The 24,410-nt window shown below is 51.9% G+C and overlaps 1 protein-coding gene and 1 pseudogene across 6 annotated transcripts; one reads left to right on the top strand and one right to left on the bottom strand.

Moving 5' to 3' along the window:
* Positions 1-931: 931 nt before the first annotated feature.
* Positions 932-19,622, bottom strand: P2RY2 (purinergic receptor P2Y2). 6 transcript variants are annotated; one of them, XM_066367971.1, is made up of 3 exons: positions 19,480-19,622; positions 7,635-7,813; positions 932-2,716 (listed from the first exon to the last, which is right to left on the bottom strand). In XM_066367971.1, exon 3 carries the CDS (start codon positions 2,710-2,712, stop codon positions 1,582-1,584), a length of 1,131 nt encoding a protein of 376 aa, XP_066224068.1. In that variant the 5' UTR covers positions 2,713-2,716; positions 7,635-7,813; positions 19,480-19,622; the 3' UTR covers positions 932-1,581. The 6 variants fall into 6 exon arrangements, with proteins under 6 accessions (XP_066224068.1, XP_066224030.1, XP_066224049.1 ...); XM_066367933.1 differs by having other exon boundaries at positions 7,635-7,905; positions 19,439-19,615; XM_066367952.1 differs by having other exon boundaries at positions 19,439-19,615.
* On the top strand, positions 13,748-14,687 carry LOC136388877 (dnaJ homolog subfamily A member 1 pseudogene; annotated as a pseudogene).
* Positions 19,623-24,410: the final 4,788 nt, after the last annotated feature.

The following is a 24,410-nucleotide window of genomic DNA, read 5'->3' as shown; positions in this document are numbered from 1 at the left end:
CCAAAGGCTAGTGGTCCCTGTCCAGCTAAGCTCCACAAATCTCTAGAATGGTCCTGGCTGGACCTAGAACCTGTCACAGGTAAGACCCATCTCCCCCACACTAAGCTCTGAACCAACCTGAGCACCGACCATTATACCATGTAGCTGGATTTTCCTTGAAAGCAGAGGTCTGAATGGGAGACTATTCAGAGAAGATCAGGGCAAGAAAGGAGCCTTGACTTGGCCTCCTTGTGACCCAGCCCCTGCCTCATCCCTGCCTTGAGCCCGAGCCCCTGCCTGGGATGCTTCCAGTTCCTGCATACCCTGCCCTCCTACCATCATGTCTTTGCCCAGGATGCACCTTGTCCCAGGATGTTCTCCGATGAACTGCTTTTCTTAGAAGACACAGGTTAGGTGTCCCCCCCACTCCAGGGACCCTCTGGTCTCAGCCCCAACCATTCAACATTATCCAATGGTGTGCTAGAGCAACTTGTATCTGCTTACAAGAGCCAGCTGTTAGATTTTCAGGAATTTTGCAGGGAGGTTGACTTCATATTTGTAGTCTAAAATTGGCCATCATAAGAGTGTTTGCACCATGGCAATTGGCAATGCTACAAATAAATGGTTCCCCTGATGTGCTTGGAGGGCCAGTTAAATAGTTTAACATTTACCATTACTAGTCATCTCTATTAAGTCCTAAATCGGGGGATCCCAAGGACTGGACCCCCACTTCACTCCTTTCTGTGCCTGGCAGAGCCATGTACCAAAGTCAGTTAACTTTAAGTTGGGAGATGACCTGGGCTCTGGAGAGGAACATTTAAGAGACCACTGCTGAGGCAGCTGGCAGGAGGGCAGGCAGCAGACAAGAACAGGTTGGAGAAAGGAACCTAGTGAGCTGGGGAAAAGCTTCTCAGACTGCATCCCCATCCTCCAACCACACAGAAGGGCACAGTTCAGCAGACAACAACACTTTTAGTATAAGTTACAGCCTCAAACTGGCTCCCAGCCCATGGGAACCTCCAGATGGGTTTATGACATCAGCTTCCAGACGTTCATCTCTTGGGCTGGGGTACTCCTCATTGCTGAGTCCACTGTGGCACCCAGACCTGCGCCAGACTCAGTGTGGGAAGCTCTAGCTCAACCCTGACTGCTTATCAGGGTCTGGTAGTCAACCTGCGACCCACCCCTCCCAGGTAGCTCAGGCCCAGTCTCTGCTGTGTGACCTTGGTAAGTCACTTTTCTCACTGGGCCTGTTTCTTCCCTTGACGTGGTTCAGCTGGGCTCCAGCCTAGGTACGCTGGCAGGCACAGCCAGCTCTTTCTGTGGGTGAGTCAGGCAGCATTGGCTCTGAATCCTTGCCTTTCTTGAGACCTTATTCCCCAACTGACACATACAAATGGTGATGGGGTTGTGGGGACTGTTGAGTCTCTGGACCAGAGAGTGTCCTGAGCCTCTGCCAAATGACAGAGTGTTGTGGTCATGGCTCCCTTGACCATCCAGCATGAGTCATTATGATCCATATCCGGGGAGACCATCCCATTTGAACAAGTCCTAGTTTCTACAGTTTCATATAAGTTTGCACAGGCCAGAGGAGTTCAGGTCTTATAGCCTGATATCCTTAGTGTTCCCACCACCAGCCAGCATGGACTCTGCCTGCCTGGAGTTCTCACTGCTGGTCGACCTGTCTTCTGTCTTGCTGTCAGTCCTGTGAAACTTGCGCAGGTCCAGCCTGTGGTCAGCCTGGGCAGTAGGAGTGGGATTTGTGGGTAGCTTGGCATCTCGGGCAAAGCGCACGAGCCTCTGCCCAGCCAGGAAGTAGAGCACAGGGTCAAGGCAACTGTTAGCGCTGGCCAGTGGCCGGGTGATCTTGTAAGCCATGTTGATGGCGTTGAGGGTGTGGCAGCTGACGTCTAAGGAGCGGAAGGAGTAGTAAAGGGTACGGGTGACGTGGAAAGGCAAGAAGCAGATGGCGAAGACAGCCAGCACCACAGCAATGGTGCGCACGGACTTGCGCTTGGCCCGCGGCAGGCCCCCCGCGGTCCCGTAGGCTGGCTTTAGCAGACGCCGGGCCATGAGCACATAGCAGACCAGGATGGTGGCGAAGGGCACCACGAAGAGCAGGCCCAGCATGACGGAGGTGTAGGCCAAGAAGTGATTGAAGAGATATGGGGCTGAGGTATCGTGACAGGTAATGCGGCTGCCACGTTCGCTGGTGGTGACAAAATAGAGCACGGGTGCCTGGCAGACCAGCACCAGCACCCACACAGCGGCTGCCACCCGCCGAGCGTAGTGGGCACGGCCCCAGCGCAGCCAGCGCAGTGGGCGCAAGACACCCAGGCACCGGTGCACACTTATGCAGGTGAGGAAGAAGATGCTGCAGTAAAGGTTGGTGTAGAACAGGAAACGCACCAGCTTGCAGAGCAACGTGCTGAAGGGCCAGTGGTCGCCACGGGCGTAGTAATAGACCAGCAGTGGCAGGGAGGCCGCATATAATGCGTCTGATATTGCCAGGTGGAACATGTACGTGGTGGAGGCATTCCATGTCTTGAGGCGGCACAGGAAGACATAGAGCACCGCGACGTTCAGACACAGCCCAAGCACGCACACCACACCGTAGGACACAGGCAGCAGCACGTACTTGAAGTCCTCGTTGAAGCGGCACTTGTAGCCCAGCTCATCCCCATCCCAGGTGTCATTGATGGTGCCATTCCAGAGGCCCAAGCCTTCGGCCATTGCCCTAAAAGAAAGGGAGTTGGGAGTAAAGAACAGTCATTAGGATCGTGACTGGGGCTCACTGAAGAGGCCTAACACACCCACATGACCGGGGCCATGAGAGACTCCAAGTGCCCAGATTCCTTTGGTTAACACCTGCCCAACCACGTTCAAGGCCTTCGTTGCTATCTGCCTGGGCTCCCCGGGCCCACAGGTCCCAGAACTTCAGAACCTCAAAAATGCATGAGATTGATAAATAGCAAGATCATACAATTCTAAAACTTTAGAACAGGGATAGGCAAACTACACCCTGAAGGTCAAATCCAGCCCACCGGTCTGTTTTAAAAACAAAGCTTTATTGGAACACAACACAACACACTCATCCATTTACAAAGAGCTGAATAGTTGTGACAAAGACCATATGTTCTGCAAAATCTAAAATACTCACCATCTGGCCTTTTACCAAAACAAGGTTTGACGACTGCACTAGAACCTCAGGAGCACAGAGTTTTAGATCTGGGATTTTGAACTCTGGAATCTGAGGATCTCAGAGGGTATCATTTCAGATTCGTGGAGAGGGGCCATTGAGGCAGACGGGCTCCACCCAGTGTCCACTACCTTCTAAAGCATATCTGGCCAACAGGCAGCCCATACTCCCTGGAGGCATTAGCGCATTCTTTCCCTTAGCTCAACCTTTGGCTCTCCAGGAGGCTCTGGCCCTGTGTGTTGTATTTGGTATTGAGGGAGTATTTCCAAGGGTCTCCCTCTTCAGTCACTCATTCACTCGCTCAGAAAATATTTTTGAGAAACTTCTCTGTTCTGGCACTTTCTGCATCTCTAAACAGCAGTGCTACTCCCTGGCCTGTGAGGCTACCAGAGGGGACAGTGACCCTCCTGAAGATGCCAGGGAAGTCTGAGTGGAGGAGGGAGTGGGGACAGATGGGGACTTCATTTGTGGGTCAAATTCAGCTTCCTCCAGGCCTACCCAGGTTTTCTTCCACATTATCACTATCTTGAGGTCCCCCTACCTCGTCATAGTGGGCATATAACACACCCACAGGGACTGACTGCCCAGGGAGCACCTAGAGAACAACTTGCCCACCTTCCTCCTCTCCCTACCCAACCAATGTGACCAATCAGAACTCTCTGTCAGCTGGGAGGCAGGGTACAGATATCCCAGTCTGGAGGGCAGAGATGTGCCCAAAGGTCCCAGAAGGCTGGCTGGAAATCCTAGCAGGAGTCCCTGGTGGGCAGGCTTGGGACAGACACAAAGAAAAACTTTGTAACAATGTGAAAGGGGAGGGAGAGCTGACCTTTTTAAAATCCTACTATTATGTGTGTTTTACAAATGCCACTTTATTCCATCCTTACAACATGTTCTGGGAACCAGGTTATCATACCAGATAAAGAGGCTGAGAAACAGATCATTTAAGTAATTTGCCCAAGGTCACACACAGCGGGGGACAGGCTACAGTTCCCACCCAAGTCTGTTCCATAATGGAAGGTGCTACTGGAAGGAGGTCATGAACTCCCTGCTTATGGGGCTGTGCCTTGTGTGTGGGGTGTCTGGGAGTACAGAGGAGGCAGACAACTTGTGAGGCTTCCGTACCCTGAGACTCTGGGGCTGTATAATTCTTTTCATTTTGGAACCTGGGGTCCTAAGAGGTTGGGATTTGTGAGTTCTATAGTGATATCCCCTCCTTTAGACCTTAAGCTTCGTGCCGGGCCTGGCCTCCCAGAAACAGTTCAAGCCCCTTGAAGTTGAGATTAGGGGGCCTGAGGGACACACAGGTCCCCAGTTTCCCTTCTTTCCAACCCCACCCCCCCAGATCTTCCCTGTCTCCTGTTGTTTGCCAAGTGCAACCAGGAGGGAGGGAACCTACACCGGTGACATCCCTCCTAAGGTCACAGGTTCCTTCCCAAGGAGCCAGGGCAGCTCCAGGGTGAGGAGGCAGGGGGAAGCCTTATGCAGTTCCAAGCTGAGAGGGGGCGGTATGGAGGGATTCTGGCAGTGCCAACCTGCTGGGATCGCCCTGGCCTGGGGCCGGGACTCAGGACCTGGCATTAAAGCATTTCCTGCATCCCACCTCTGCTCCAGGCAGCCCAGGGCCACCTCCACTTGCTGTTGGAGGCACTACACCAGACTCTCTGCCTCCAGCCTCAGTCCTCCCCCAGTCCGGAGGGATCTTTGTAAAAAAAAAAAAAAAAAAGTCATTCTCCTGCTTGAAACCCTCCATTACTCTGCCTGCTGTCACGAGAAAGTCTAGCCCTTCAGGCTGGCACTGGAGGTTCTCATAATCCAGCCTCCGCCAACCTCACCAGCCCCAACCATCCTCTGTGACTGCAGTTTCCTGAATGTGCCCAACACTTCTCCCTTCCCAGCCTTTGCTCGTGTTGCTCCCTCAACCTGGAATTCATTCGTGCCCTCCATATCTACCTGTTGAAATTACAACTCTTTATCCTTCAGTGCAGCAAGCCCCAGTGATTACGAAGAGCCTGGCCTCTGGAGCCAGCCCTCCTATTTCTGCATCTGTATGGAACCTATATCATAGGACCGCTGTGAGGATTAACTGAGTCATCTGTGTGAATGTTTGGAGCAGTGCCTGGTGCATAGTAGGTATGCTGTGATGTTATGAGCTTCAAGGCTCCGTTCAGATGTGGCTGTTTCTCAAAATCTTTGGGATAATCTCTCAGGCCACTAGTGGAGGAGTGACAGGTCTTGACTGAAGGCTGTGGAGCAGATGAGTGTGGTGGGCCAGGGGAGTGATGCTGAGCTCAAAGCTGGGGCCACGCCTGGGGACCACTGAGGGGAGAGATGGGAGAGCATTTGGGAGGGAAGCTGGAGAGACTGGCCCAGAGGAAGTCTGAGTGGAGGAGGGCAGGAGAGAGAGGCAGAGAGGAGGGAGAGGAGGAATTCAGGGTCAGACATGGTGAGTGTGGAGTGTCTGAGGGGTATGGTGGGATGTGGGATGGGCGAAGGCTGGGACATCAGATCTGACACTCTGAGAAGAGGGCTGGGGGTTGCCAGCTTGCAGAAGCTACAGGAGGAGTGTGGAAGCCAGAGTCCGGGACTGAGAATATGTAGAGGGCCACAGTCTCTGGCCCTCCAACCAGAGACACCAGCGTGGGGTATCCAGCTCTGCAGTGAACCTCAGTGACATCAGGCATTTCCTGCCCTCCTGAGACTCAGAGCTCATGGACTGAATTCCCTGGCCTTAGAGGACTACAGCCATAAAACTTCCCTCATGAGGTCCTCTTCCCCACTACAGATAGGGGAGTGCCCCTCCAAGACACCCAGTCCCAGCTCTGCACTGCGGCCTCAGCTCCGGCCCCAGTGCCGAGGTCTGGCAGGTCTCTCCTCAAGGTCAGGGCCAGAGCCCAAGTCAACATCCCCTTGCTCTGCACAATGCTCTAGCTCATCACTCGTGGTGGAATTTCTGACACTAATGAGAGGGGTGGAGATTTCCTTAAGTCTTTAGTGAACCTAGGGAGCTGCACTTTCCACCTGTTTTAAGGCATCCTGGCCCCCACCCTACCAGGCCAGCTGGGGATTCCATTGCCGTGGCCCCTGTCCAGACTGATTCTGCCCACCCTCTCCCTCTACAAGCTGGCTCACCAACCTGTGATTACATCGTTCCTGCCTCCCCAGCCCCTACTTGTGGAGACAGCCAAGTTCCGAGCCCTCTCTTCTGCTTTTGCTGACTTCAATGCCCTTGAGGCCTCACTCCCTGCTCCCCTGACGCAGGCTCCTGCCTAACTCTAACACCGCTCACCAGCTCGTCCATTCCCAGTACTGGCTGGCCCTGCCCTGAAGAGCTCCGAGTCTGGAGGGAAATATGAGTTGTGTAAGTGCTCTACCAGGCTTCCTTGCCTTTGTGCATGCTGTTCTTTCTGCCTGGAAAACCTTTCCAGAACCCACACTGCACTCCATCCTGCCCAAATGTCACCTCTTACTGAAGCTCTCCTCTTAATACCTTCCCCAGGCATTCCAGTAATTTGTCTATCCATCCTCTACCCTGACACATTCGGGGTGCCCCCAGAGGGTTGGGGCCTTCTGATTCTTTCCTCTGTCCCTATTATCCAGCAAGAGGCCTGATTTAAAGCAGATAGATATATGCGTTGTATAGAACTGTGCACCTGATACCTGTATAATTTTGTCAACCAGTAACCCAATAGATTCAATTAAAAATAAATAAATTAAAAATAAAATAAAGCAGGTTTAACGTAAATGAGAGAATGAATGAATGAAGCAAGCACAAAAGGCTACGGGAGCCCAGAGTAGGTTGAGTTTTATGACGGTGGCTCTCCTTTCCCTTATTCCTCCGAGAGCCACCCAGAGGACAATGACATTTCGAGATTTAGCAGCTGCTGACCCTAGGTGGCAGGAACCACCCCAGCTTTCCTGGGGTCCAGTCCACCTGAGGTCTGCTCCTGCTCTCACAGGACTGTCTCTCTTTCAAAAACTGCAGAGAAGGCCCTGTCCTTCTCTGGACTGAGGGAGGGTAGGTAACTGGACCCAGATATTCTGGAGATGGGTCAGCTGTCTGAGCTGGCCACATTCTTTTACTTCGCCTCTCTCTGGCTCAGATCATGCGGCAGTTTGGGTCAGGAGCTTCTGATCTTGGATCCCTACCCCCTCACTTTGTAGGAGCCAAGCTTGGGCTGAGCAGCTTCCCTACAGCATCTTTATTTCACTCCCCACCCTCATTCCCCAGTAAACACATAGAGGTGAAGCTCCTTGTTCAAGATCACACTGCCTGGAATTGGAAAAATGGGGCTTGAGACCCAGGGCCGCTGGCTCTGAAGCCTAAATTCATCACAGCCTAGGATGCTAGAGTAGGGCAGGGGTCCCCTTGATCTACCCTCGGTTCAGTGTATACACACACATGCATGCTCCTGCCCCATCCTCCCAGCCAGCGGACCCCACCCTCGTATGTCCATACCTGACAGGTCCCTGCTCTCGCTGTCAGGATGCTCAGTGCCCACTGAGGCTCCTCACTCATGAATGCACACGCTTGGACAGGGCTGCAGGGAACTCGGCAGGAAACAGGAAAAACAGGTCCCCCGCCTGGGGCCGCACCCAGCTTCCAGCATTTCTCAGGGCAGGCAGTGCTGTGGGCTCCTGAGACACAGAGAGATAGAAACAGCTTGGTCTTTGGGTCACAGGAAGTCAGCCAGGCTCCTGGGGCCACCCTTCTCTGCTCCAGCCTTGGCCTGAAAGAGGCAGATAAGTGACTTGGTGTGTTGGTCCCTATAGGGGTATCCCTGCCCACCAGACATCCATCCTCAGCTCACAGGCTATGGGGATGGCTGCTCCCAGCCTTCTTCCCCAGAAGCCCTTCCACAGGAAGGTGGTTTTGCCACGGAAGGTCTCCCCATATCCTGCAGAGCTGAGCCGAGCCTCCGGAGCCCTTTTCCTTGGTTTTGGTTCTGCGCTTCAGCCCCACAACAGGGAACGATCAATACCCTCCTCGCTCAGTATGCACTTGACAATACTTCAGTCAACACAGTTTTGCTCAAGCTGGGTCTCTATCTGGAATACCCTGTGTCGCCCTAATCATTCCTCCATAGGTGTTGTAAACACACCTGAACACACACAGGTATGGACACACCTAGATATACAGCTACACAGAGATATACACAGTCATGCTAAGACAGATGCACAGGCAGTGCACACCCCCACCCACCCACCCCCCACACTTACACACACACACTCACACTCAAACACATACAGTCCTAGCCAGGGCCTGGAACAGCCTTTAGAAATCACTCGTGCCAAGCTCCCATTTGACAGAGGGAGAAACTGAGGTTCAGGGCCTCACAGTTAGGGACCTGGACAAGATCAGAAGCCAGGCCTTCTGGGTTCTGGCCCTGGTTTTTGTCTTGCCTGGGAGTTCCTCACACATGCTGGGCACAGCGCTTCAGTGCAGGGATGTTGACCTAGTAGAGGGAACCCTCTGTGTGGACAGTTCCCAACATCCATCAGAATCTCAGACACATCACAAGGGGAAAATAACATCCTTGCCCGTCTCCTTCACTTCTCTGCAATGGGGGAGTGGAGTCCAGAGAGCTGAGGCCAGGTCCCCAGGCTGAGTGCAGTGCTGGCAGGGCAGAAAGCAGAGAGAAGAGCTGGTGGCTGCAGGAATAGGACAGGGAGCAAAGGCCCTGGGAAATAACCCTGGGCCTGTGTTCCTAGTGTACCTTGCCCCAGGAGCCTCCAGCTGACCTGGGCTAGCAGGCTGGTAGCTATGTGCCAATCTGCTCTAGGCCTAGTGACAAGGTAAAGAACTCAACCTTTTCACCCCACTCGGCCCAGGGTCACACCCTGTCTTCTCCTTAGGAGATGCCTTCTTCACTCAACAGACTAAGGTGAGCACAGAAATTTCTCAAAGCCATCCTCCAATTTCTGAGAAGGGGATCCACCACCCATCTTTCCCAGTTTCAAACTTCCAATATGTCCCTGACAACTTCTCTTTCCCACCCATGTGAAAACCATGACTCACCAAGTCCTGTCAGTCCAACCCGTGCAGTGGCTCAGAGACGACACTTCTCCCCACTTCCGGGACTTGGGCCTGCATTTCTGCATTGCACTAATCCCCTCCCTGATCCCCTTGCCTTTACCCCCTGCCCTCCTGTTCATCTTTTATACAGCAGTCATAGGTCTTCTTAAAACATGAATCTGACCATATATTGTAGAGCTCAAAACCCCTTCCATGGCTCCCTGTTGCTCTCAGGCTATGTCTAAGCTCCTGAGCCCAACACTCCAGGCCCTGATTGGTCCCTGCCACCCCTCCAGACAACCCACCCTCTCTGCTTCCATCCTTATCTTCCTGTGTCAAGCACAGCAAAAGCAGCTCCATGGTCTATCTTTGCTCAGGAACACCATCCCTTATCTTCTAACGGCAAATATGACAAGGGTTGAGTGCTTTCTTTGTGGCAAGTTCCATGTTTGATGGCTTTTCAGACCCCTTCTCATTTAATTCTGAGAAGCTTAGCAAAGCAAAATAACCTCTCCAGGGTCACAAAGCTAGCAAGTGGCAGAGCAGCCCTGTCTGACTGCAGGAGTCGTGCCCCTGACCACTACCTCCTTCCCTCCAAAGCCTCGGTCCTTTCCTCCAGGGGGCTCCCTGACTGGCTCTCTTTGAGCCCCATGGCTCTGCTTTTCTGGCAAGTTCTTTTTTTTTTTTCCTAGTTAACTCTCTTTATTTATTAGGACAACTTCAAGTAGGCCAGCTTACAAATAAGCAATACACTACAAATGGCTCTTACTTGTTATAGAGTTCTTAAGACAAACATGTGTATACTTTGACTGAACAGTCACGTAGATACTATAAAGATGATGATTGTGCCACACTATTCGGTGCAACTTCTTGCTTTCATTCATGGTTTCTTCAGTCTTTTTTTCAGTGGAAAAATGATTGTCTAAAAGGTTTGAATCTTCTATGTACAGGTCATCTCCTGGTAAAAGGTGGATATTCCCATCAGCTGTTTGTAATATGATTGGCATCCATCTTTCCACCTCTTCTCGTGCATGATCCAAACAAAATTTGTGCAAGTCAGAGAGAGAGGCAAAGTTTTTGAGCCTTCTTATTCCACAGAACTGTGGGGGCATCAACCTAATTTCTTTTGATGTGAAACTTGTAGTTGCCTCTGACGGAGATAACCACTGGTGGCCCATCATCTCCACAAATTCTGGGGAGACCGGTGACGGCTCACGCAGGCAGCACAGGAAAAAGGCCTTGTCAAAGGGACGGCTGTCTGGCAAGTTCTTTACCAAAGGGAACACTCTAGAGGCGAGGCCCAGGATCTACTCTTCCTGGTACTTTCCAGGTGTGAAGCAGCTATGATGGTCATTGTAGTCATCTCACAAGTAAAACAAAACAAAACAAACAAAACTAAGGCCAGAAAGGTTAGCCCAAGGTCTCACATAAGGTCACCAGTGAGTCAAGGGTAGGGCCAAGCCAAACATGCATACTACCTGCCCCACTGACTTGGCTCTGCCTCCACCCCACCCCGGGTCCTCAACTAGTGAGCCCAAAGCCAACAGAAAAGGCTGTGACAGTTCCCAGGCCAGCTGAGGAATTTCCAGGGTAGTTAGATAACATTGCAGCTCCTCCACTAGAGTAAATCTGAAATGTACTCGCTCACCTTCCCAGCTAGTTGGCCTTGTCCAGCCTGGGAGGGGATTGTGATCAATCACCATTCTGGAAACCCCGTTGCCTGCTTTTGCTGTGAAGGGAAACAGCAGACCCGGACCAGGATCACCATCAAGGAGCATGGGAGAGCACTGGGTAGGTGGAAAATTCCAGTTCTGCCTTTCCTAGCTGTGGGACCCAGACAAGTCTCCTCACCACAACCAAAGTCTCAATACCTTTGCAATCTAAGAACATTACCTGCCATTACCTGCCCCATAAGGTTGTTGATAGTTAAAGGAGATGATTTACAATTCCATTTTATGAAATAATTGAAAGAGATATGACATTAGCCAGTGAAGAAGGCAGAGAGGATGGAAGTTTCTTAGGAAGACAAAGAGGGGCGGCAGGAAACCCACAGAATTTTGGGCAGAGTAGCAAGGTCACAGACAGACTGGCCACTGATCAAGGTTTCCCACACTGAAAGCCATCCTCAGAAGGGAGGGAAGTCCAGGGACTCCCAGCTGAAACTAGACCCCACCACATTTCTTCACTCACCCACCTTTTTACAGAGATTATCTTTTTTATGACTGTCCTTGTATAGATCATTTGGGGATTCCAAGGCGGAACATTGTCAAGGTTGGCCAGGAAGAGGGGTAGTACATGGGAGAGGACCCAGAAATAGGTAATAACAACTCAGGATAATCAGCGCTGAAGGAAGCAGAGGCAACAGGGCTGAGGCAGATAAAAAGGACCCTAATGGGAATGGGGAGATGGTCAAGGAAGGCTTTCTGGAGGAGAGAATACTTGACCTGCATTTTGGAAGGGGTCAAATGAGTGAAAAGAGAAGAAAAGCAGAGTGAGGCCCTGGCCGGTGAGCTCAGTGGTAGAGGGTCAGCCTGGCATGTGGATGTCCTGGGTTCAATTCCTGGTCAGAGCACACAGGAGAAGCCACCATCTGCTTCTCCACCCTTCCCCCTCTCCTTTCTCTCTATCTCTCTCTTCCCCTCCCACAGCAATGGCTCAGTTGGAGCAAGTTGGCTCTGGGCACTGAGGATGGCTCTATGGTGTCACCTCAGGTGCTAAAATAACTCGGTTGCTGAGCAATGGAGCAACGACCTCAGACGGGCAGAGCATTGCCCCATAGGGGGCTTGCCTGGTGGATCCCAGTCAGACGCATGCGGGAGTCTCTCTCTCTGCCTCCATGCTTCTCACTTAAGAAAAATAATTTTAAAAAGAAAGAAAGAAAAGCACAGTGAGTAAAAACCAGAGCGAGAGATCACACAGTATGTTTGAGAAACTGCCAGTCATTCCTTAGGATTGAGGGGAGAAGAGAGGGCAAGGCTGGGTTAAAAGACAGGATCTTAGAAGTCATCCTCTGTCCCCTCTCAAATGTCTTCCACAGAGCTGAAGGCCTGCAGCCCCCAGCCTTGCCCGGAGTGCTTTCTGCACCACAGGCACTGGGGCCCATCTGGGGAAATAGCTGAGGGGGTAACTTCAGATATTATCTACAGGTGCTGTTGCAATGAAAAGCCTCTACGGACTTCTCCAGGAAGCCCTGGGGCCCTGCAGCCCCTTCTGGAGGCACTCTCCCTCTTGGGAACCACCGGGATCCTGGCTATGGGAGCTCAGAGCATCTGAGTGTGCGGGTATCAGATCAGCTGGACTGGTTCTCCCACCTTATAGATCAGGTAACAGACTCCTTAAGAGGAAGGGCCTTACTCAAGGTCTGTGTTCTAATTCCAGTATTTTCAGTGTGCAGTGGAGCACCTCCACCCTCACCCAGGGCAGGACTCCAAACTACTTGTCCTACCCCTGCGAGGTCCAGCCCAGCCCTGCCCACCACAGGGCTATAGAGATGCACTGCTAAACTGAACCAGTTCAGAAACACAAGGCCCTGGATTCCACATCAACCTATCACAATCCAAAGGCCTCCAGCCAGACTCAGAGGCAAGAACCCAGGGTTCAGGTTCCAACTAAGAACTGTCCATGTTGTGCAATCTCAATCAAACGGGTCCCCTCTCTGAGCCTTGGGTTCTTCATTGGTCAACTGGGGAGAGTCACCACTACACAGTACAGCTCATGAGGAATGATAAGACAGGGGGACAGGTGAGTGACCCATGGGCTAGAAAATCATGCCCTGTCCTGATGTGGGAGCTGTGTCTACCCATCATGGCAGAGAGACATTGAGGCACTTCTCAGCATAGGACCCTCCTGGGTGACCCAGCAAAGAGGCCATGGTCAGAACTGTCAGGAAAAGTTCCTGAAAGGGGGCTGTGGTCAAGTCTGAAGAGAAGCAGGAAGGGTCCAGCTTGGAAGGAAAGAGGGAGAATGGAGAACCCAAGGTAGAAAAAAAGGGTAAAACTAGAGAACAGGATTCAAGTGAGTCTGTGATTCTGAAACTGTCTCATTCTGAGTATTTTCAGGATTCTGAGTGCATAGGTTTTTACAGTTCAACTCCAAGACTCTCTGGTTCTGAGAGTGAATGCTAGATGTCTCTTCATTTCTGTTACTCGTGCTTCTGATAGCCTTTGGTTTTGAGATTCTCAGAATCACAGGAGGGAGCTTCCCAGAACAATCAGTGAGAGGCAGAAGAGAGGCGGCTTTCGGAGCTGCGCACAGCGGCGAGCTCTTTCCCACTCCTCCACACCGGCGTCAGCCCGCTCACCGCCTGTCAAAAACAGTGAAAGAAACCACGTTTTGGGGGTCCAACCCAATGCCACCCAAGAGAAGTTGAAAAAAGCTTATAGGAAGTTCACCTTGAAGTACCACCCTGATAAGAATCCAAATGAAGGAGAGAAGTTTAAACAGGTATCTCAAGCTTACAAAGGGCTCTTTGATGCAAAGAAAAGGGAATTACATATATGACAAAAGAGGAGAACAGCAATTAAAGAAGGTGGAGCAGGTGGTGGTTTTGATTCCCCATGCACATCTTTGATATGTTTTGTGGAGGAGAGGAAGGATGCAGAGAGAAAGAGAGGTGAAAATGCTTGGCATCAACTCTCAGTAACCTTAGCATATTTATATACTGGTGCAACATGAAAACTAGCTCTACAAAAGAATGGGATTCGTGACAAATGTGAAGGCCAAGGTGGTAAGAAAGGAGCAGTAGAGTGCTGTCCCACTGCCGATGTACTGGGATGCAAATAGGAATTCATCAGGTAGGCCCTGGAATGGTTCAGCAAACTCAGTCTGTGTGCATGGAGTGCCAGGGCCATGGGGAACGGACCAGTCCTAAAGACAGATGTAAAAGCTGCAATGGAAGGAAGATAGTTCGAGAGAAGAAGATTCTAGAAGTTCATATTGACAAGGGCATGAAAGATGGCCAGAAGACTACATTCCATGGTGAAGGAGCCCAAGAACCAGGACTGAAGCCAGGAGATATTATCATTGTTTTAGATCAGAAGGACCATGTTGTTTTGACTCGACGAGGGGGAAGGCCTTTTCATATGTATGGACATAGAGCTGGCTGAAGCACTGTGTGGCTTCCAAAAGCCAACAGTTACTCTTGACAACCAAACCATAGTCATCACCTCTCATCCAGGTCATACTGTCAAGCATGGTGATATCAAGTGTGTGCTAAATGAAGGCATGCCACTTTATCGTAGACCATATGAAAAGGGTCGCTTAATCATCAAATTTAAGGTAAACTTTCCTGAGAATGGCTTTCTCTCTGCTGATAAACTTTCTTTGTTGGAAGAACTCCTACCTGAAGGGAAGGAAGTAAAAGAGACTGATGAAATGAACCAAGTAGAACTGGTGAACTTTGATCCAAATCAAGAAAGACGGCGCCATTCCAATGGGGAAGCATATGCAGGTGATGAGCATCATCCTAGGGGCGGTGTTCAGTGTCAGACCTCTTAATGGGGCCAGTGAGCAACACTCACTGCTCGCCTTTTATATACTGTAGTGAATGAGTGAAAGACTATAACCATAATATGCTCACTACTTGCTATTGTTTTTGTTTTAATATTCAACTATAGTAGTGTTTTAAAAGTTAAATGAAGAATAAACGCAAATATAAAAGCTAAAATAAAAAAGAACCACAGGAGTCTGGACTTTTAGAATAACAATCATAAGTCTCTCTCTCAGGAGTCACAAAGTCTCAGCAAATAGCTGCCAATGCCCCCATGTGCCTTACCTTAGAGCAGCGGTTCTCAACCTGTGGGTCGCGACCCCAGCGGGGGTCGATCGACCAAAACACAGGGGTCGCCTAAAGCCATCGGCCGGGGTCGCGACCCACAGGTTGAGAACCGCTGCCTTAGAGGGACCCTGCAAACCAGACTCAAATAAGACTCAGTCAAGCCCTTAAATAGCTCCAGTCTGAATGAGGAGAAAGCCACAGACATGGGCCAAGTTTACTTAGGTGATCAACCATGGCCAAAAGAAGCCCAGGGGCCATGAAGCCTAGAGTACGCCTAATCAGCCTGGTGAGCTGGTCGGGAAAAGCTTCCCAGAAGAGGAGCCTTTATTTGAACTGGGACCTAATAGATGATTAAAATTTTGTCAGGTGGACATTGTTAGGTGGACGCAGAGTAGGAGGGCCTTGAAGATAGAATCAAGAACAGGTACAAAGACTCAGTGGTGTGGTAATGTGGACTGTTTGCATAAACCAGGGGTCTTATGAGGCTGGAGTAGAGGTTTGGTGGCACAGAATGTGCATGTGTGGTGGGGGAGGGGCTGCTACGGGACTCGCATGGAAAACCAGGCTGAGGAACTTGGCCTCTATCCTGAGGACAATGAGAAGCCGTGGCAGGGCTTAAGTGGGCAAGAACATGGTTGGAGTTGACTTTTTCAAAGATGGTGCCACATGGAAGGTGGACAGGATAGGGGAACCTCCCCCAACAGAGGTAGGCCATGTAGACCCCAACAAGTCTGAGGGAAGACCTCCTCCCACACTCCAGTGCCCAGGCAATGTCATTGTCACTACAATAACAGTGACAGGGTACCAGGATGGAGGTCCAAGGAGGAAGCAGTTTCCCAGGAGGGCCCAGGCTGCCCAGTCTCCCAGCAGGGACTGTAGTTACTCATCCTGAACCAAAATTGACTGAGGCCTAAGAGAAGGTGTGGCAGGGGAATGGAGGAAATCTTCTACTCAAGAACCAACTGTAGCTCTCCACTGAGCAAGGCATTCCTCTTCCACTATATACCCATTTCACCCAGTCATTCATTACCCAAACACTCACTGGCACCTCTTTTAGCCCAACCTGTGTTGGGTGATGTAGACACAGAAATAAAGCAGGCCTGGCCTGCTGACCCCTAGGTCGAGTACAGAGATCAGTATGAGCCCCCACAGACAGCCTCCCCACAACCCCATCAGACCTGAACGGCTGGGGAGGCCAGGCCTGAGAACACAAAGGCAGCCCAAGAAGGTGTGAACCAAAAGGTATACCAGACAGGTCCACAGAAGGCAGTTCAGGGAGAGGAAAGATTTCATTAGGGGCACTTCCACTTCCTCTCACCAGGTCAACAAGGCTTCCCTAGTCCTGTGGGCAGGCCTGAGTAGGCATTATATTATTAGCAGTTGGGTAATCAGACCACAAGCAAGATCTAAAGACAGATTTTCAGGGCAGAATTCAAACTTCCTTCAGCCTGATAGTCACAGAACCAGGCCACATCCAGATGGGGCTTCTGTCTTAACTGGGGATGTATATATAAGCTGGGGCAGGTAGGCAGGAGCCCCAGCTTTTACCTTGGCTTTGTGACCTTGGCAAGATACTCTCTCTGAGCCCCTATTTCCTCATCTGCAAAATAGAGATAATTATTTGTCACTGACAGGGTTGGTGGAGGATAAAGTGAGGAACATTTATAAATTACTACTAGCAAGCAGATGGGGTAGGGCAGAAGAAGTCAGTCAACAGTTTAAATTCCCCAAACCAGCACATTCCCTTGCTATTGCATCCATTTTCTGTTATTGTCTTCAAAATGTGTTTAAGTCTATGGGTAGCACACTTCTCCCCCTGTGCACTGCACTTTACAGCTTACAAAGCCCTTTTCAGACCGCAATCTAAAGAATCTTCATAGCAACCTTGCATTTGAAGAGGCAAGGCTCATAATGCCCAATTTACAGATGGAAAACCAATCAATACCTGGAGGGACACAGTGGCCTCTCTGAGGGCTACAGCTAGGAGAGAAGACAAATCAAAGCACCCACATTGTTGCCCATGAGGCCTTGGTGATGTTCTCATACTCTTTATCTGGTGCTTGGGAGATCCAGAGGCCTCAGAGTCCTGTGTATCCTCAGCAGGACAGGTACAGAGGGGCCATAGCCTCACTCTGCAGTGCAAGCTTGACACTCATTTATGAGAGTCTCCCACTGTGATCCTCCAAACCATTTGGCCAGATGCCAGGACAGTCCAAGGCAAGAAGAAAAGTGACAAGCCATCCGTGCCAGGGCCTCCCCATATACACACTCTCAGCACAGGACCTTAATGGCTTTAGCCTCCTTTTAGAGGCTGGCAGGATAGGAACTGCCCCAAGGTCACCCAGCAAGTTAGGAGCAGAGCTGGAGTGAGATCGATCACTGGTATCCTGGTTCCCACTGGGGGGAGGGAGAGTCCTAATTGTCTCCAAATTCCTCAACAGAAGCATTTGCGGGGTCAGGGAAGTGTTTAAACAAGGGGGTAAGAGCTCAGAGTTTGAACAATGTCTGGATGGTTCTGGTGTCAATATCATAAATGTCCTGACCTCCATGCACTTAGCATTACTCAATCCATTCTCCACCCTGCAGCCAGAGATCTTTTTGAAATGGTGCTCTCTGACCATGGATCTTTCCTGCTCAAAAACCTTCCATGGCTCCCTATTGCTTTCAGCATAAAGTCCAAATTTTTGGCCTGCACACTCTGGATCCTGTAGCATCCTAGGACACACTGTTCTGACAACCTGTGCAACCCACTCTGTTGACCTGATTCTGGTTTCCCTTTCTTTGTAATGACATGGAGCTCCACTATAGACAGGCTTTCACTGGGAAAACTGGGGACAGGGGGCAGGGGATAGGGGCTGCTGTTGCTCTCTCAGTTCAACTCAGCCCTGTGCAGGGTGCTGGCAACACATAAATAAGCCTTAGTTCCTGCCCTCCAGGGGACCTCAAACCTGGGGATTGGAAAGGAGACAGACAGAGGCCATGACAGTCCAAAGTGGGACCAGGGCTGTCACTATTGAAACTGTGAGCACCCAGAAGAACCCAACCTAGCTGGGATCAAAGAAGGCTTCCCAGAGGAGGAGACAGCTGAGCTGGGCCCCAAAGCTGAGTAGTTTTCCGACTGCGGAAAATGAGAATAGGAGAGCATTCAAGCGGGGAGCCTGGAATACGCAATGATCCGGAGACAAGACAGTCCCGTGTGTGTAGCAAACTCCATGCAGTTACTAGTGGGCAAAGAGTCAGGTGGGAGAGGGGGCTGGAAATACTAGCAAGGATCAGTTCTTGGAGACCATGAGTATCAGGTTGAAAGGTTCAGGCTGTGTCCTGCAGAAATCCTAAGAAAGTTTAGCCCAGGCATAACAGTTGGGATTTGGGTTTTAGAAAGTTCCCTCTCGGGACCGACCCCACTCCGACTCCCACCCCTAACCTGTGAACCTGTCCAACAGGACATTGGTGCCCAACAGGACCCACACATCAGCTCCTCAAGAGCCCTCAGATTCCACATCATTATTTCCTTTTCACAGATGAGGCCATGAGGCTCAGTGAAGGGACATGCCTTAGCCAGGGTTACATAGATCTGATTCTCCAGAGCTTCTGTGGGCCCTTTCTGCTCAGAGAATCTCCTACCTCAGCCAATCCTACCCACTGAGATAACTGAGACTTCACTGGGGCCTCACTCTGGCCCTCAAAAGTTTCCCTTTACTCCAGCCTAGATCCAAAACAAACCAAGCACCTCAGGCTGTAAGCCCAGGGACACCAAGGATACTATGCTGAAAGGAACACCGGCCACCAGCCCCAAAGACCCCAAAATGTCAGTTCTAGTCCACAGCAGGGCCTGGCCCTCAGATCTGGCTCCAGGGGCGTCCAAATTTGCCGTTGGCGGCCCTAGTTGGGGAGTGGAGGGAGCTCACTGCCTTTCTCCAGACTGACCCTTCCTACAGCACCGCCTGCCAGATTAAAAGTCCCCTGACAGAGGCTTAACTGTCCTTCCAGGCCATTGCCCCAACCCTTCCCCCAACCCCAGTCTTCCAGACACCCAGGCAGGGGCTGGCCACTCTGAGTGCCCTTGGAGTGAGCGGGCCTCCAGGGGTTCACGGGTTTCAGGCCGCCACGGGGGCGCCTACCCCGGATCGCGCGCGCGCACGCGCACGCACACGCACACACACACACACACACACACACACACACACACAAACACACAAACAAGTTCTACTAGTTCAGCTACTGATACCGTAGGGGCGCACGCGCTCACCCACCGACACACAGACTGTCCCAAATACGTGGACACAGACTCACCAGGGTATCCGTCCACACTCCTAGAGATCAGTGCTGCGGTGGAGACAGAGTTCCACCACCAACCCGCGGCGCGCTCACACCGGCTCGCAACCGCGCCCCACTCCGCCAGCCACACGCGCACCGCTCTACCTTCCCAGCGCCCAGTCTCCACCGCTGCGTCCCGGCCGCGCCCGCTCACCTCTCTCCGCCTCCGGCCCCTCCAAGCGGCCCGCCCCTCACCTCCGCGAGTTCTCGCCAGCCCGCTTCGCAGCGGCCACCGCTCCGGGGTGCCGGGGCTCGCGTCCCTCGCTGCCGCAGGGACCCACGTGCCAGGGGCTCCGCCCGCCCTCTCGGAGTAGCTCCCACCCCGGCCGGGTCAGGCGTGGGCGGGAGGACTCTGGACAGACTCTGGAACCGCCCCGCCCCGTCCCGACACCCAGTCACCCGTTCGGGGACTCTGCCTAGCGATACAGTGGCGGGGTCAGTGCGTCCGCTTCGGGTGCTGCGCGGAGAGCGGCCGGTAGTGACCATACTACTGCCTGGCCGAGGTTTTCAGAGACGCTAAAGTTTTGCAAAGTTTGTCTAGTGCTTGTGTGACTCCTGGCGTCACCCACAGTGAGAGACCTTGCGCTGAACCTGTGCTCTCTCCTCTCAGGGACCTGCTTAGAGCACCACGCTGCAAACTCACTTCCCATGCTTGAGACCTGGTAGGGGAAGGGAGGTGGGCGCTCTTTCTTGCCTCAGGAAGAAAATCCAGGCATTCAGGGTCTTGCTTCTCTCCAGCTCTAGAGAGGAGGGTGGAGGAAGCCTCCCCCATGCTCCTTTTGCTTCATCTCGTTCAGAACGAGTCACTAGAAATTTACTGAACATCCCCGCTTCTTGATCCCTCTTGAGCTGCTTTCCACGAGCAGCCTTTTCAGACTACTCCAGCTACATATACATATCGCTTCCGTCTCTGTCCTCAACCCCACTCTGATGGCCTTTCCTGGCCAAGGACCCTTCCCTTCACGGTGAGCTTCAGGAGAGCCGGGACCAGGTCTGCCTTCTTCCTACTATGGTTCCAGAGGTCCCAGGAATTGTTGAACGTGTGAATGGGTGGATGGATGAATGAATGAATGAATGAATGCCCCCCTTCTCATTCTGGTCTAGGTGCCAGGAGAGTAGGTTGTGGCTCAGCTTTAGCACCAACTCTGGGAGACCTTGACCCAGTTCCAGTCCCTCTCAGGGCCTCCTTTTCTGTGAAACAGAGGCAAACATACCCTCCTGCCAACCAGTGTCCATCAGTCGGGGCTTTGGACAGTCAGTGTCTGGACAAGTACACAATAGGCCTCTTTCTGTGACCAGGGAGCTTGTTCAGGGCCATGGGGCCTTGGGTCCTGCTGGGCTTCACATCAGCTGACAGGCACCTGGCTGCTGGCCCCAGGAGGCACCCAGGAAGGATGCTGGCTACAGCCTTATCAAGAGTAGGAGTAGAATGGACACACAGCCCTGTATAGCTGAGCCACCTCTGCAGTCCTCCAGAGACCCCTACCTGGAAGACACAAAGTTCTCTTGTCCAGCCTCCTCCTACTGTTATCCAAACTGGTCCATGCAGCTTCTAGGGAACAAGGAATCCTTGTGGCCCCTATTCATGGAGCCTGGGCCTTAGGGTCCCAGTACAGGGAAGTCCCCCTGGGCATTGGAGGCCCTCTCTCTCTTCTGCCTTCATATTTCTACTGTAACTGCTATTTAGGCCAAGAGGGAAAAAAATTCCTTTGATAGCAAAATGAGGACCCAAGGCTCTGCCTCAACCTCCAGCAGCCTGGAGGGTGGAGAGCCCAGGGTCCTGCTCCCACTCTAGTTCATCTCTGTTAGTTTATAGCCAAAGAAATTGCATCCTTGAGACACACAGTGTCTATGCAACAGGAGACTTAGTGGGGCCTGAGGAGCAGAGGAGAGGGACTTGTGCTTGAACCCCATGGCCTCAGCTTCAGGTTCAGACTTTTCTCTAAGCCTATTTCCTCTTCTGCAAAACGGTCATAATAATCCACTTCTCATTGGCTGAGGTTCTTTTTTCAGGGTTTTACCTGCTGTCCTGAGTTGCCCAGGTATGAGGGTTAGTATACTCTCTAACAGGAGGCTGGAAGTCTAGGTCCCCTGACATCTTCCCCAGACACTGTCATCACTGGGCTTTAGAGTCAAGTCCAGCAGGCTCCACATCCCTCAGCCGAGTTCCCCTTAGTAGGGGCTGCCTGAGGACCCCCATCCCACTTCAAGCTGAGCACCTTTGCTTTTTATCTTTGTATTTATTTACTTTTTCTGACAAAAGTGTTGAAAAATATAGAGAGCTTCTCATGGCTGAGAGCTTCCCAGTCAGGAAATTGAGGCCCAGTGAGTCCCACAACAAACCCCATACAACCCCATCTGGAAGGGGGGAATAACACCCAAAGAGCATCCATGCAACCAAGCAGCCAAGATCAGCTAGTGGTGAAGGCCCAGGCACCCAATGATCCCCGCGAGGAGGGGAATGGAGCTATGGGAAGGCGACGGAGGAAGGGGTTCCATTAGCAGCGGCAGGTTGGGATACAGAAGGGCAGCCCAGCAGTGCGTCTCCCCGTGTATTAGGAGGCTTCCTGTCTCACCAACCCTGAGGAAGTATTTGGCTCTCTTAACCCTTCTCATCTTCCCTCTCTCACCTTCTGTTGTCTCCCCTGGGAAAACCTACTCTGAGAATCTGTGCTGGGCGTGGAGCCTGGGCCCTGGCACGGCCTCAGCCTCCTGTCTGAGCTGAGACATGATACCTCCAAGCCCTCCTTCACAGGCCAGGGTGGTGTCTCTGTTGTCCCTTCTGGCCATTGCCTGTCTCACATACTCTGGTAGCCCCCAAACCCTCAAGACAAAGCCCAGCGCTGCAGCCTGCAAGGCCAGGCTCTCCTACCTTCCCGTGTCACCTCCTGCCTCCGACCCAGCCATGCTGCAGTACTGGGCCTTCACTGGCACTTGCTTTTCCATCAGCCTGCGGTGCCCTTCATGCTTTTCTGCCCTCTTCTCATGACTCCCCAGCATCATTCTTCTAAGGGCAGGCCCAGGTCCCATCAGGTACTTCCCTTTGTCACAACATTTACCACACTGTGGTCACTGTCCGTGTCTATCTCCGTGTAATGGGGATCTCTTTGAGGACAGGGCTAGGGTCCATCCTGTTCACAGTCAAATGCCCAGCACCCAGAACTATCCCTGTCACCTGGTCAGCCTCCATGAATAAATAGAATAGGAATTCTATTTAGTGATCACCTTCTTTTATGCTAGTTAGTCACTGTGCTAAAGTATCTCATTTACTCTTTTTTTTTTTTTTTTCAGAGACAGAGAGAGAGTCAGAGAGAGGGATAGATAGGGATAGACAGGAACGAAGAGTGATGAGAAGCATCAATCATCAGTTTTTTGTTGTGATACCTTAGTTGTTCATTGATTGCTTTCTCATATGTGCCTTGACCGCGGGCCTTTAGCAGACCGAGTAACCCCTTGCTTGAGCCAGCGACCTTGGGTCCAAGCTGGTGAGCCTTGCTCAAACCAGATGAGTCCACGCTCAAGCCAGCAACCTCGGGGTCTCGAACCTGAGTCTTCTGCATCCCAGTTCTACGCTCTATCCACTGCGCCACCACCTGGTCAGGCTCTCATTTACTCTTCACCAGAACCCTGTGAGGCAGGTGTTGTCATTACCATTTTACACATGGGGAAACTAAAGTTCAGAAAGGGGAAGTTAATGTTCCAAGTCACACAGTGAGTCTGTGGTAGGTCCCCTGGTCCTGGAACTGCAACCTGCTTGGAAAGAAGGCCCTGCTGAGCTCCTGGAGTGAGACATAGCATCAGACCCACACTGGGGCTCCAGTTACATGGGGCTGGGCTGGCTCCAGAGCCTTGTCTTGGTTGCTCTCTGGAAGCCTGGACCGTCTGCCCCCCTTACTGACTGGGAACTGTGCTCCTCAGGTTTCCCAGGCAGAGGCCAGGCCTCTGATGCCAAATGCAGACTGAAAGCTCTGTCTGTCAGCATGGCAGAATGCAGGCACCCAGGGGAGTTAGTCCTGAGACAGGAAGCCTAGTCCAGACCTAGGCAAGCCTCTGCTCCACCATCCCACAAACAGGGCCAGCCACATAATTTGTAGGACCCAGCGTAGAATGAAAATGCGGACCCCTCCTTTTAAAACTAATAAGAATTTCAAGATGGGATAGCAGAGCATTAAATCAAGGGCAGGGCCATCAACATGTGGGGCACTGTGTAAACTGTACAAGTCACACACCCATGAAGCCAGCCTTGTCCTCAGGCCTTGGTTTTCCCATCTGTCAAATGGAAAAATGATGACCAGCTGGCTAGGTAGTGGTGAGGATGAGGTTGGAAATATAAGCAGGTGGTCCAGTGGACAGCATGAGAGTTAGGTAGGAGTCCCCATGGATGCCATTTGTCACCTAGGTCACAGTGCTGGGTAGCAGACCAATTCTTGCCAGGAGTTTGATTTCTCACTCAGTTCCTTTTTGCAGACCTAAAACAAATGCTCAGAGAAGCAAAATGACTGGCTGAGAGACTCCATGGAGGAAACCAAGATTAGAGCCCTGGCCTTTGCCTCTGGTATTTTTTGTAATACAGGAGAGAGAGAGAGAGAGAGAGAGAAGAGAAGAGAAGAGAGAAGGGCAGGAGGGAGGTGTGGGGGTGTGGTGGGGGGAATGTGGCTCAGGACAAAGAGGGCCACTGTGCAGACACAAAGACCTGACCACAGAGTCCCCTGTGGGGGCTGGGCCAGATGGGTGGATAGAAAAGCCCCATGGTGACTGGGGAGGTGCCAGGAACTGCCTCCCAGTCTCTCCCTGGTCAGGATAGGGGTAAGGAGGTGGCATGCAGGAAGTAGAAAATGGGTCAAGGAGGGGAAACAGACTCAGGGCTGCACTCCTCACCCGAGCCCTAGGCCTCCAGAGCCAGCACTGCCCATACGGCCTCTCTCCAACTTCTCCTAGGAGCCCTCCAGCTCAAGGAATCCCCCTTATGCCACCAACCACCCCGCTTCCCCCACCTCTGTGAGAGTGGGACTCAGGCTGCTGACCATGTGACAGTTCCAACCTCACAATTCTGCTCAGAAACTTCTGGCTACTCTCTATCACCATAGGAGAAGGAAGCATAAACCTCTCTGTGTCATTCAAGGCCC

This window comes from Saccopteryx leptura, chromosome 1, assembly GCF_036850995.1.
Source record: "Saccopteryx leptura isolate mSacLep1 chromosome 1, mSacLep1_pri_phased_curated, whole genome shotgun sequence".
Lineage (NCBI taxonomy): Eukaryota > Metazoa > Chordata > Mammalia > Chiroptera > Emballonuridae > Saccopteryx > Saccopteryx leptura.
Note: the sequence above shows the minus strand (reverse complement) of the source record. Positions and strands in the feature narration are given on the sequence as shown.